This window comes from Lipophrys pholis (assembly GCF_963383615.2).
Source record: "Lipophrys pholis genome assembly, chromosome: 21".
Taxonomy (NCBI): domain Eukaryota; kingdom Metazoa; phylum Chordata; class Actinopteri; order Blenniiformes; family Blenniidae; genus Lipophrys; species Lipophrys pholis.
In genome coordinates this window covers 11,204,594-11,217,201 of record NC_137649.1, presented here as the reverse complement: position 1 = coordinate 11,217,201, position 12,608 = coordinate 11,204,594, and the positions used below count along the sequence as shown (strand labels likewise).

The window sequence follows — 12,608 nt, the reverse complement described above, 5'->3', positions numbered from 1 at the left end:
GTCATTTTTAAAGCCTCTCAAAGCTGTTGGTACTCCTTGCTTTGTTCTTTATATTGAGTTCTGTACAAGTGCGTGCCTGTTCTGAACCACACTGCTCCTACTACTTCTGCCTGTAAGCAATGCAAGCCGTTTTTACTATTCATAATCAATATTGATTGTAAGAGATTGTATCTCTTAGTGATCTGACCCAATGCATTAACCACAATTATTTTCTTTCCTCTGCGTGTGTAATTATTCATGACATTAGAGTTTCCAAGCAAAGTCAGTATCTCAAAATGTTGTACGAATCCAATAAATTTAGAAAAACCAGATTTTTAGAAAAAAACAAGCAACTTAACATTATAAATTAGTTTTCAGAGTAGTTTTAGATACATTTTCTATTTGCTTGGTGATGAGTTAACGAACCCATCATTGCAGCTCAAGTGTGACTCATATGTCTGTAGGGAAAAGGAGACCAATGAGCTGCAACACACATGTTTCGACTAGCACCATCCCAGTGTTTATGTGAGTGCATCTCACTTATATTGCTACGAAATAATCCAAGGATGGCGTACATTCGGAGGCCAGTGTGAAGAAATCAATTGTGCCATCATTTTGTTTGTACAGTCTGAAGGTGAATAACAGCACAGATGTACAGTAAATGAAGTGGACATATGTTGATTAAGCTTCCAGATGAGCATTGACTTATGCACTGTGCGCAAATTACTACGTTCTCTAAGTTTTTTGTTTCGTTTTCATTTCAGCTGAGGAAGAGCTGCTCATTGAGCGCAACATTCACACCGGCATGATCAACCCAGGAGACCACTGGCAGACCATCCTGCATGACGGGCCGGTGGCTCGCCTGGTGTACCGCATCCGTGTGCGCTGCGATGAGAACTACTACGGCAACAAGTGCAACAAACTCTGTGTTCCTCGGAACGACTATTTCGGCCACTATCGCTGTGAACCTTCGGGGGCTCAGATCTGCCTGGACGGCTGGATGGGCCCAGACTGCCGGACAGGTGAGACGCCGTCTGCACACTTCTGCATGGGATTGCACAAAATCTGTCTTTTGCTCCGTCTACGTGCCAAGCGGTCCCTGGGAAACACTTGCTCTGCATCCCAGTCATCACCATTAGTGTCTGTGAATGATTGAACGTGACTAACAGTGTGAAGTGCCAAAGTGGTGGAGAAAAGAACAAAGAAGGTTGGTAGAGGCTAGACAGAATGCATGAGTGTGAATGAGACAGAAACGGGTGGAAAAACTGGAGACGCAGGAGTAGGAATTTTAAAGGTGGATGACTTTAAGGACCGAGGGCCAACCTTCCAGAAATGGATCAGACAAGAGCTGGCATTTGACAGAAGGACAGAAGAATGAAGAAAGATTTACAACTCAGTACTGAGACCTGCTAGGATGGGTAGTTTGGGAGACGGTGGCAGAAATAAAGATGCTCAGATCTTTATTACAGTGACCAGAATGCACAGGATTGAAAAGAAAACAGTCAGGATAGGTGGAGATGGTCCCAACATGTGCTGAGGAAAGATTGTGTCCACAGTAGAGGACAGAGGATGATGCAGCCAGGCAGAGAAGGAGGGAGACCTCAGAAAATGAATGGATGCAGGAAAGAAGGACATAGAGGTGGTTGGTGTGAGAGTAAAGGAGGCCAATGATTTACCCCTGAAGAGAACACCAGAAAAACACAGAATGAATAAATTAGTGGTAAACCATAGAAACATTTCCTAATTTAATGTGTCATTTACTTTTTGAGATCTCCTGTGGATATTTGCTTTTTGGAACTTCATTAAAAATATGAATTATGCAACATAAAACAATTTAGCTTGAAACCAAAGTCTTTGCTGTCAATGGTTCTAATTTGATACTGTAGATTGTCCTAGATAATATTGTTTTAATGTTTTATTGATTCCGCTGGCATTTCGTTGTGATCTCCAAGTGCTATATGAGTTACATTTTTCTATTTGGATTTATTGTTACAGTTAGTTGTAATCCCTTATGTGTATTATCATGTGACTATGACGTCTCGGACTGCAGAAATTTTGTCAAACTTAAAACGAGAAGTTTCGCCAAATGACTGGAAGAAAATATGTAGTTGACCTAATGGAAAAAAAAATGCCTGTAGTTTTCATATTTGCTGAATGTATTGTTGCATGAGTGCTATGTGAACATGTAATAAGATGCTCTGCACACCATCTCGCTGCTATTAAGAGTATTGGAATTCACTGAGAAGTGCGTGGCAGCAAAAGTGTATGCAAATGAAGCGTCGTCGGTGGAAATCCAGGATATTTATGCCAGTTGTGCTTGTGGGAGGTGTTGGAGGGAGCCGGGAGCCATAATAAATCATCCAGCTAACCTTGGTGGGGAGGGGGCAAAACGAGGAGGGGTGTGCACAGGGGCAGGGTTGTTTTTAAGAGGGGTGGTAATGTTGTACATGGAGGCTATAAAGTTGTCATTCTGCACTCACAGAGCTGTTACGGGGTGACATGAATTCTCACGTCTTGTTGAACTTGTTAGAAGAATGACCAGCCTCCTTTTCCTCCTAGTCCTTGTTCTACAGATTCCCCGCCCTTGTTTCTACAGAAATGTAACTCAAGGTCTCACAATGTACCTAAATATTACCTTTTTAATTGGTATCTCTTCTTTCTTTTCCTCCTTTTAGCAATCTGCAAACAAGGCTGCAACTTGTTACATGGAAGCTGTTCTGTCCCCGGCGAATGCAAGTAAGATTTGAAGGGAAATCACTTGGGGGGGGGGGGGGGAAGAAATTCCCTGCAACTTCTTTGTAGGATCGTAGTGCTTGTAGTTGGAAAAATGGGACATTCTCAGGTGCTTGGTGTTTGGGTCGGTGTCATATTATACATGCATTTTTCATGAGGTCTGTCTATCGTGATGGTTTCCCTACAACCGAAAATAATGCAGCTGCAGTCGTTTGACATCCACTGGCTCCAGTGGACAAGCTTGATGTGCCGAAGGGTGACGGATTTTCAGATTCCAAATGGAGGCAACCTCACTTGTCGAAGCCTGTTGTATTTTAGTTTTTTTTCTTTTTCATGTCAGCCTTTCCTTCCCTCGTGGGCATCTTCACCTCAGTTCAGAGGAAAAGGGCAACGCCGCGCCTGCCTCCTCGTATTTTTAGCCCTCCCAAAATCCTCCTCAGAATACCAAGCATCTCATCGGCTTGCTCTGCGGCTCGAACTGAAGAAAGACTTGTCGGTGTGTGAATATGACCGGTGCAAACGTGCGGAGAATTGTCAGATACCCTCCCCATCCGCATTGCAGTCCTCCTTGAAGGGCAAGGGGCAGGAGAGGAAATGAATATCCCGCTGTGTTATGTACATTTCCCAAAGTGGAAATGACAGTTGGATAAAATGACGTTGGATGTCCCCATAGGTCCACGTTTCCAGGATGTGCCACATCCCATCGTCATTGGTAACCCCCCCCCCCTATTCCCACCTGCCGGATGGAGAGACACTTGGAAGAAAAGCTTTTTGGCTCAGAGCCATGCAGTGAGGGAATGACCAATTTCAGGAAACCACTTTTTTTTTTTTTTTTTTGAGTCATCCTCATTCCAGTCAGCAAAGAGGCAGCAGTCGTTTCATTTAAGAAATGTCAAGTTACAAATCAACAGGAAAAGTGACATGAATAGAGAAGCAGCAGTAAAGACTTTTCCTGCAGGAGCATGAATTTAATGATGCCTGGGGTCACAGAAAACTGACATTAAATCCCCTGGAATCTCCTTTCATTCTCTTTATTTCATCACAGTTTAATAGGCTTTGCCTTCGTTTGCCACAGTCTTTTGAGAGGCAGAAAAGCCGGTACGTGCCTGTTACACTGCTGCATTGAAGTGTTTTATTAGCCCACATTAGGCCTGTCCTGACATATTTATCAAGAGGTTTACCGCTTCCCAAGAATCACACTTCTTTCTTCCAGTTTGCAAACTTTGACATGTGGAAAATGTCAGGCTGTTAGAAATCACTTTGTAGGAAATATGACACCCATATGAATGATAGGTTGGAAGAGTGATCATGACATCAATGAGGGCAAAAATTAAGCTTTGAGTGTCAAAGCCAAACGGGAACTCTGCTGTTATTGCTATGTTGTTGTTGAGCCCTCTGAAGCTCCAGTGGAGGAAGCATGCCAAGTATTCTCCAGAGATTTCCAAAGCGCCCCCCCCCCCCCCCAACCACCGTCTCTTCCAGAGACAGTGGTGCCGTCTGCAGGCCGACTCAAAATAGCAGTCAATTGACAAGACAGCTGGCTGGACGACACCGCCGCGCGCCAACCTGAAGGTGCAGGAGCGTGCACGTACACACACCAGACACATGCGCAGCCGCTCGCTCTCGGAACCGCCGTGCCACCCTCAAAGCGACCCCACCCACACTCTCCGCCCCACCCCAGGAGCCACTGGAAGTATTCTTAACCTCTCCTGCCCTGGAATGTCACCCTCCACTAAGATTAGTTGGCAGGAGGCCTTGGGATGTGTGGGGGGGGGGCAGGAGCAGATACAATATTAGGTGTGTTTCCACACTATGGCAGGTTGCACACGACAGCTCACTTCAGCTTCACAGACTACCAGTCACTTTGACACCGTTTGAGCTTTTTGAAACTCGCCGGTTTTAATTCTGCATTCAAATTCAGAAATAAAGCTTCAGAAACCCTCTCCTTCAAACTTTATTTAGTGTGTTTTATTATAGTTTATAACTGCCCTGGTTTAAACTGAAGCTCTTTAATGACACATTAGTTGTAAGCCGTATTAAAGTGCTCAATGTGCCGTGCACAGACAATTTAAGTGTTTCCAAATATGTTCAGTTTGAGTTTATTAATTACTTTTTAAATTTAATGTCTAATATTATTTTGAGTGGCGTTTTTTTTTGCTTTCTTTTACAATTGTTGCATTTCTCAAAACATATTTTTTAATCTTTTTAATCTATTTAGACACATTTCTTGCTGTTTTTTTTTATTGGTTTTAAAGGATGCCAATCACAGTAAAACATTTTATTATATTCAAAATGAAACCGAAAAAGCCTTAAAGTAAAAAATGAAATCCATGTTACACTATGTAAAGAAAACTTTCTTTTTTTCTTTAAGCATAATTTATTTATTTTTTTGTACAGCTGAAGCCGCTCAGGATTCTCTCGAATAGCTTAAGGGTCATATTTTGAAAGGAACAATGTAACCAATGAGAAATCTCCAATGTTGATCTTTCATTCATTCATTCATCTTTTATACCACTATATCTAATCCAGGGTCACACAGGGCTGGAGCGCACAGAAACACAAAATCACACACGCTCACATTCCCAGCTATGAGCAACAACAAACCCGTTTGTTGTTGTTTTTATTTGGGGGGGGGGGTTGGACTATGGCAGAAAACAGAACATGTAAAGTCCTCACAGAAAGGCAAGAAAGCACCAACCTGGACTCGAACTGCAGATGTTGTTGCAATGATATTAATGCTGATATTGGAAGTTATATGCACCCTGTTTACGACGAGAACCAACTGGGCAGGATAAAGAAATGATTAAACTGTTTTAAAAGGTTATTTCCAGTTGGTAATGTGAAATCGTATTAAGACATTTGTGGTGTCTCTATTCAGCAGTTAAACTGGCACTGCATCACATTCACGCACTCGTCCCATTAAGGATGATTTGACCATCATTTTCATCTTCACTTTAAATAATCATGTGCTAAACTACCTGAAATGTTCTGGAAAATGATCATGTCGGTGTGAAAGAGAAGAAGCCGTCACACGAGCCAAAAAGCAGATTCTCTACAAAGGAGGTAGATGGATGAGATCATGGAAATGGATTAGTCTCAGTAAAGAGGCTGATCATTGAAGTGATTTATGGTGACGTTTTAGTATGTGTGTTTGACAGATGTAACTACGGCTGGCAGGGCCAGTTCTGCGACGACTGCGTGCTCTATCCTGGATGCGTCCACGGGACCTGCAACGCCCCCTGGCAGTGCAACTGTGAGAGGAACTGGGGAGGCTTGCTGTGTGATAAAGGTACAGAAAAATTGTAATTTCATCACCTCCCACGCACAATGCTGACAGACTCCCTGCTCTCATCCTGACTCTCCCCTCCGGCTATAGTTGCATGTCATTGGCTAATAACGAGTGAGCAAGCTGCTCAGAAAAATGGTGGAAGAAAAATGTCTGGAGAAAACGTATCATTAAAATATGAAATACTCACGCTGATCCTCTTGAAGAAATGTATTTTTCTTTTCCAGCTGAGTTTTTGCTCATTAAGCAGTAAAACTCTGGAAATTGGGATTTTTTATTTATTTATTCCTTTTTGCCTTCTTTAGGTTCAGTAGCTCCATATGTAGTTAAAACGTTCACAAGAATCTTAACCAAACACCATTCAAATATGATTACACCCGGATAAATGAAGATAAATGTTTCTTGAGTTTCGTTTCTCAAATTCTTAATGTATTTGCAACTTTCTGTTGCCACTGCAGCCGTCGTGTGCTTATGCCTGTTCTACATGTTCCACAAAGTTTTTCGTTTTCCCTGTTGTGATGGAGGCGCATCAAAAGTGTCACACTCTGGAAGCTATTTTTAAATATACTGTTTTCACGTCATGTGAAAAGCACCTTTTTTTTGACAGCCACAAGTTCTTCTTTGCATTTTTTTTCTTGCTAGTCTCAGGCCCTTTTACACAATTTGTGACCACATCCACTCGCATCGACCCAGTAGGTGGGCATCCAGGGGATTAGGGCTCCATCTGATTGACCAAATATGTTGACATGCAGAGCACGAAAACGCACTGCATGGCAACCCTCAGCTGTCGTGTTGATGGCATGATGCATACGATTGCATGTACAATATAGTGGGCAGCGTCAGTATATCAAATGACTGCAAGCACTTTGTAGAGGAATGCCAGCACACAAAAACACAAGTAATATACATGGTATTTGCCAGCCCTTTTATCACGCTCACAGAAAAGACTATTTTTCCACGGACGATCAAAACTTAATCAGTAAATATTTTCATAGCTCGACTATACATTTTTAGGTTGCAATAAAATCGACATAAAGAAAATGACAATCCACATGTTAAAATGAAATTAAAACCAGATCACACAATAGAGAATGAGTGCCACGGAGTGTGATGTATTCATTATTTTTAATACTCACTACATAAATTATCAATAAGGGGAATTTTTTTATTGAATTTTTTACATTTAAATGAAACTTTGTTGGAAACACTACAATTATACAATTAAAAGCTTATTATTGTGGATATGTGAGATTTATATGAAGGCCTATTGTTGCAGGGTCATAGACCAGTAAAGAGAGCTTGGACCTTAAAGAAAGGCTTTCTCTCTGACTGGAGAGCTGGATAGTTTTACTGCCTGTGTGATCTGAGCAGCAGCAGAGACACCTGATCTTCCCACATCCCTTCGTCACACAGGGCTCTTCAGGGGATGAGAATGGGTCCTAAGATCCACGGTGGAGACAGATCCCTACTCATTAATTTACCAGCCTTAAAGGGTGAGCTGGACTTCAACCTACAGCTGGTGTGAAGGAATCTGTTTTTTTTTTTTTTTTTTTATGAATGGTAAAATGTGAAAGTGCAGAAAACTGTGCATTTTCGTAAAAATAAGTAGGCTGATTCTGCACAGCCAAATGTCTGCAGATCAATGGCGACTGTATGGTTGGTCTAAATCTGAACCACTTGGCTGTGCTCTGTAAATACAGTAAAGTCTGTGATGATGCAGTGTAGCAGAGTGGCTGAGAAAACAGCCTGTGCTTCCTGTCAAAGTTGACAGCTGGTCCTCTCCACACAGTGAAGACTCCAGCAAGCTTTCTGGGAACTCCCCGCACCAATGGGATAAATGGCGATAACGGCAAAGACTACGCAAGGCCGCCACTGCATTTTTTTTACTTTTTATTCTTGTATTTCACATAAATTCGGGTATACCCTCATGTTAAATCTGCGTCACCACGAGTGAAAGATGCTCCAACTTCATGTCATCACTCCCTTTCACACTGTTTGCGCTACACAGACACAACTTGCTCCTCACTATCCTCTGCAGATACATTTCATGCAGGAAAAGAAAAAAAGAATTTGGCTCATTTTGCATCTGTGGCAATTCTTCTCCTCCAGATCTTAATTACTGCGGTCGCCACCATCCCTGCGTCAACGGTGGAACCTGCATGAATACCGAGCCCGACGAGTACCATTGCGCTTGTCCGCATGGTTACTCTGGAAAGACCTGTCAGATAGGTGAGACCGTAAACTTTGCAATCATTTTGTGTGTGTCGCTGCTGCGTTAAACCCAAAGCATTGGTTGCTTCTTCAGATACATTGTTTTGCTTTTTCAGCCAGAAATTCCCTAATATAGAGCTCCTGTCTGTTTGAATTTGTCAAGAAATTAAAGTGTAGGGCTTTGATAATGTGTTAAGCATGAAATAATAAATTAGCATGCTAGAAAGCAATCGATCTTTGCGCAGCTCTTTACATGAGTTCACTCTGTTCCTTCCCTCCGTCTGCCCTCCTCAGCTGAGCACGCCTGCGTTTCCAGCCCCTGCGCCAACGGTGGTACATGCCACGAGCTCTCGACAGGGTTTGAGTGCCAGTGTCCTCCAGGCTGGGAGGGTCCAACCTGCGCCAACAGTGAGTGGCTGCATCATTTACTAAATGAGTCAATAATGAAAAGAATTTAATTAAAAATAAACTGTTACTGCTGCATGAGGCGGGGCCGGTTCCCTGGTGCCTGTTCCCTCGTATTCCCTTTGATAATGATCAAGTCCAACACCTTCTTAAAATGTCTTGTTCAGGTCGACATAAACGGTGTCTGTTTTCCTCAGATTTGGATGAATGTGCCTCCAGCCCTTGTGCTCAGGGTGGAACCTGCATTGACCTAGAGGACGGCTTCAAGTGTGTGTGCCCCCCTCAGTGGGATGGAAAAACTTGCCAGATCGGTGAGTTTTCAACATATTGATTAAAATCTGTGTGATGCAAGTTTTTCATGGAGATTGTTTTGTTTGTGATGCAGTCGTTTATTTCTACTGGGAAATGCACTTTTGTTTGTTCCTCTCCTGAAACAAACAGACGCTCCACTGCTCTCTCAGGATACCGGCCATGTTTCAAATGCATGTTTTGCAACCTGAATCCCATGGCCAGAGTACAAGCAGTCAATATCCTGGATGAGCTGGCAGCTCGGCCCCCTTTTTCCTCAATGACTTTAGGAGCTACTAATGTGTCTATATCCGGCTGTTTGTTTGTCACCCTTGGTGGCATTCGTTTCTATATCGCTCACATCCCAACTAGCGGACGTGAACAATATGAAGCCAGGAAATGGATTACGACCGGTAAACAAAGTTGCAGTGCTCATGTACGCATGCACGCACGCACGCACGCGGGGGGGGTGTGAGTGTGTGAGTGTGTGTGTAATGGCAGGAAAGAGATCCCAAGGGTTCAGTGTCATCTTACCAGCTCAGATCTCAGCTTACAGGCAGCTATAGGCCTTCTGTTTTACCCGGCGATTCGTGTGTGCGCGCAGGGTGTTGGGTTTCAGAGAAAAGACAAGTGTGTGCTGGAGTGCAGCAGGACTCCCTGCTGACTGCCCCCCTGCATCCTCCAGCTTTCACATGTATGGAGGTGATGAACGTTTGAGCCAAACTGTTCTTTCCACTCATTTTATTTACTCTCCAGCGAGCGAAAATACTTTCCAAACATTTTGCGTCGGCTGTGCTGTGAAACCTTGTTGAAGCTGTTATGGAGAGAACCTATAAACACGACCTGATGGATTAACCTCAAGTACGATATGAGGCCATTTTGTAGATAGAAGTAAGGAGTCATTTAAGAGAGTAGTTGTGCCTTTTTGAAGTAATCTTTTGTTATATGAATAACTATAAATATCCTCACTTGTGCCACTTTTTAGATACGCATATTTGTGATATTTACTTGATATACCTCAACAAAGACAATACAGTACAACTTGGTGGTTTCATGCTTCTCATATCTTTATCGGGTGTGACTGGAATTTGCACACAAAAATAATACTGAACTGAAGGAATAAATAAACAAATAAATAAATAAAAAGCAAGTTTGTTTGTTTGTTTATTTATTGTGCTTAGCACTGGAGACAATCCATATAAAATGTATGAAGTTGTGTGAGTAACTATGAGACTTGTACAGTTTTAGTATTTCTTATAGTGTTAATTAAGATTGAAACGGAATGTTACCAATGGGTAAATTGCTAAATCTAATTGCTGTACATTCTGAAATGAGCTGTAAAATGTGCATTGGATTGTGAGTAATGTAGGGAGTATTATATTTCAGTTAAACCTCTTATCTTGTAGCTAACAATTTTATTGAAGTGGAAATCTGTTGACAACTGAACAAAACATTTAGAATGACTTGAAGGGCCGCTGAAGCCATTTTATGCTGTAATTTCAACTTGGGTAACGACTGACGACTCGGTTTAGGAGAAGTGGAAATTTCATTTCATGACTTCTAGTGTTTAGTATCCATTAAACACTCAATCCAATTCACATGTCCCATGAAACAATCATCATCTGACTTATCCCCGTTATAGTATACAATCCAGTGTAACACATTTTAGCGAGATTGTATTTATCTTGCGCTGCTTCTGGGTTTTTAACTCCAGCAGGGATTAACATTTTTCATGGCACCAGTGCCAGTTCTTTAATATGGTGCCAGCTGGGGCTTCAAAGGTTGGATTTCTGATGTCTTTTCTATCTCCTTATCCCTTCTTCAATTTCTTGTAACTGATGGTCTTGGGTGTCCTTCTACTTCCTGCCTCCACAGACGCAAATGAGTGTGCCGCACAGCCCTGTGTGAACGCTCGCTCTTGCAAAAATTTGATTGGTGGATATCACTGCGACTGTTTTCGGGGATGGTCCGGACAAAACTGTGACATCAGTCAGTATTCCTTCTGAATTTCCGTCCTTCGATCGGCAATTTCTTCTTCTGGCTTCTTTCGGATGACTCCTCTCACTTCCTGGTCACGACACTTTAGTTTAGTCGCTCACTTCCCTCCCACATGGCGGTAAACGATTCCTGTCTCACCTCCGAAAACTGAAACTCTGCCTTGTCGTGCATGCACCGCTCGTTTACCAAGTTCTGGCAGTTGCTTCACTAATTATTTCTTTTCCCAACTTTCAATCTGTGCACAACCCGAACTGTTGGTTTAATAATCTCTCTGTGGATTTAAAATTATTATTTTTTTAAGGCATCTCATCTCTCACGTCTTCACCTTTCACAGATATCAGCGGCTGCCACGGCCAGTGCAAGAATGGCGCAACATGCAAGGTACGGATGATGCTGGGATGAAACAGTAGATGGATTTGAAAAGCATTTGCTCCCTTTGACTCTTTATCATTGTTGTGTCTTCTGTAGGGAGGCCCGCGGGGTTACCACTGCCTGTGTCCTGCTGGTTTCTTGGGCACTCACTGTGAAATACAGGGGAATCAATGTGACAGTAGGCCCTGCCTGAACGGAGGACAGTGCCGCTCCGTGTTGGACAGCTTCGTGTGTGAATGCCCACCGGCGTTTGATGGACGGCTGTGTGAGGTGAGTCCTAACACATGTGGAACTGGGCGTAATCAAAGAGGGAAATGGATGCTAAAGAATTTGCTGTTGACTTTGAGAGTAGTTGTGTACAGTATGTGACACAGCCTCCATCAAAGATCCTTCCACTTGTATCAAGAAGTGACCTGTAATGCAGTGAAGCTATTGCCATGGTATCATTATCGTAACACTCATCTCTCTCGAATCGTGCCAACATGCCGAATCATTGCCGTGATATGCGCAGACGTTGTGTAATATTGCATGTCTTCGACTTGGAAGCCAAGCCCACTTTTGATTGCACGCTTTGGCTGTAATTTGTGTTTTCATTTCCTGCCAACATTGCGCATCGGGGTCCTTGCCTACGGCCTTTCATGTATGAAGTGTGTGATCGTCTGGATGTAGGTTAGCAGCGGGGAAAGCGACACTTCACTGTATCTCTGGGGCCCTGAATGGAGGACATTGCTGGTCAGAAGCCAATCCTGAATTAGCATCTCTCCTATAAATACGAGCCACTGTGAATGAGGTGACTCTGGATTTCTGCCCACATACTACAAAGCTCTGCTGCCTGCTATGGCATGGTGTACATTCCTGCCCTGCAGTGCCAAAACTACAACACCTCCTGCATCATATTTCTCTGATCAGTATCTCCGACACACTTCTTAAAAGTTTGATTGTGCAATAATGTTTTGCCCATTCTTGATCTGTCTCAAGTCTTTGAGAAGAAGCGAAATACTTTTCTACTTGTAGACGTGCTTGTCATGACGATAGAATGTAAATTTAGAAAATCTATCCTCAAATATTTTCTTGAAATGCGTTTTATAGCAGCATTTATGTTTGTAGTGGCTTAACATCTGAATGATGAGACATTGCTTACGCAGATCAGTGAAAGCAGCTACAATATTGTGCTGAAGATTTATTGACTCTTCAGGTCAGGCGTGCTCCTCTGACCACACACATTGAAATGCTGAAGAAAACCATGTTTCTGGCTCTTACGGTTAAATAAACTGTGTGTGACCAGAAACCTCGCCCACCCTGTTGCCCCACTCGACCTCCCATGTTCACCACCTTA

At 42.8% G+C, this 12,608-nt stretch overlaps 1 protein-coding gene across 2 annotated transcripts in view; it reads left to right on the top strand.

Moving 5' to 3' along the window:
• The window catches only part of jag2b (jagged canonical Notch ligand 2b), a 48,484-nt gene that overhangs the window by 23,778 nt on the left and 12,098 nt on the right, over nucleotides 1-12,608 (top strand). Inside the window, exons 4-12 of one of the 2 annotated variants that reach the window (XM_080490578.1) lie at nucleotides 744-1,001; nucleotides 2,655-2,715; nucleotides 5,871-6,001; nucleotides 8,108-8,227; nucleotides 8,504-8,617; nucleotides 8,812-8,925; nucleotides 10,778-10,891; nucleotides 11,235-11,281; nucleotides 11,369-11,542. In XM_080490578.1, the coding sequence (XP_080346704.1) occupies nucleotides 744-1,001; nucleotides 2,655-2,715; nucleotides 5,871-6,001; nucleotides 8,108-8,227; nucleotides 8,504-8,617; nucleotides 8,812-8,925; nucleotides 10,778-10,891; nucleotides 11,235-11,281; nucleotides 11,369-11,542 (1,133 nt within the window). The remainder of the gene's footprint in view (nucleotides 1-743; nucleotides 1,002-2,654; nucleotides 2,716-5,870; nucleotides 6,002-8,107; nucleotides 8,228-8,503; nucleotides 8,618-8,811; nucleotides 8,926-10,777; nucleotides 10,892-11,234; nucleotides 11,282-11,368; nucleotides 11,543-12,608) is intronic. The other variant, XM_080490579.1, reaches the window with a different exon arrangement.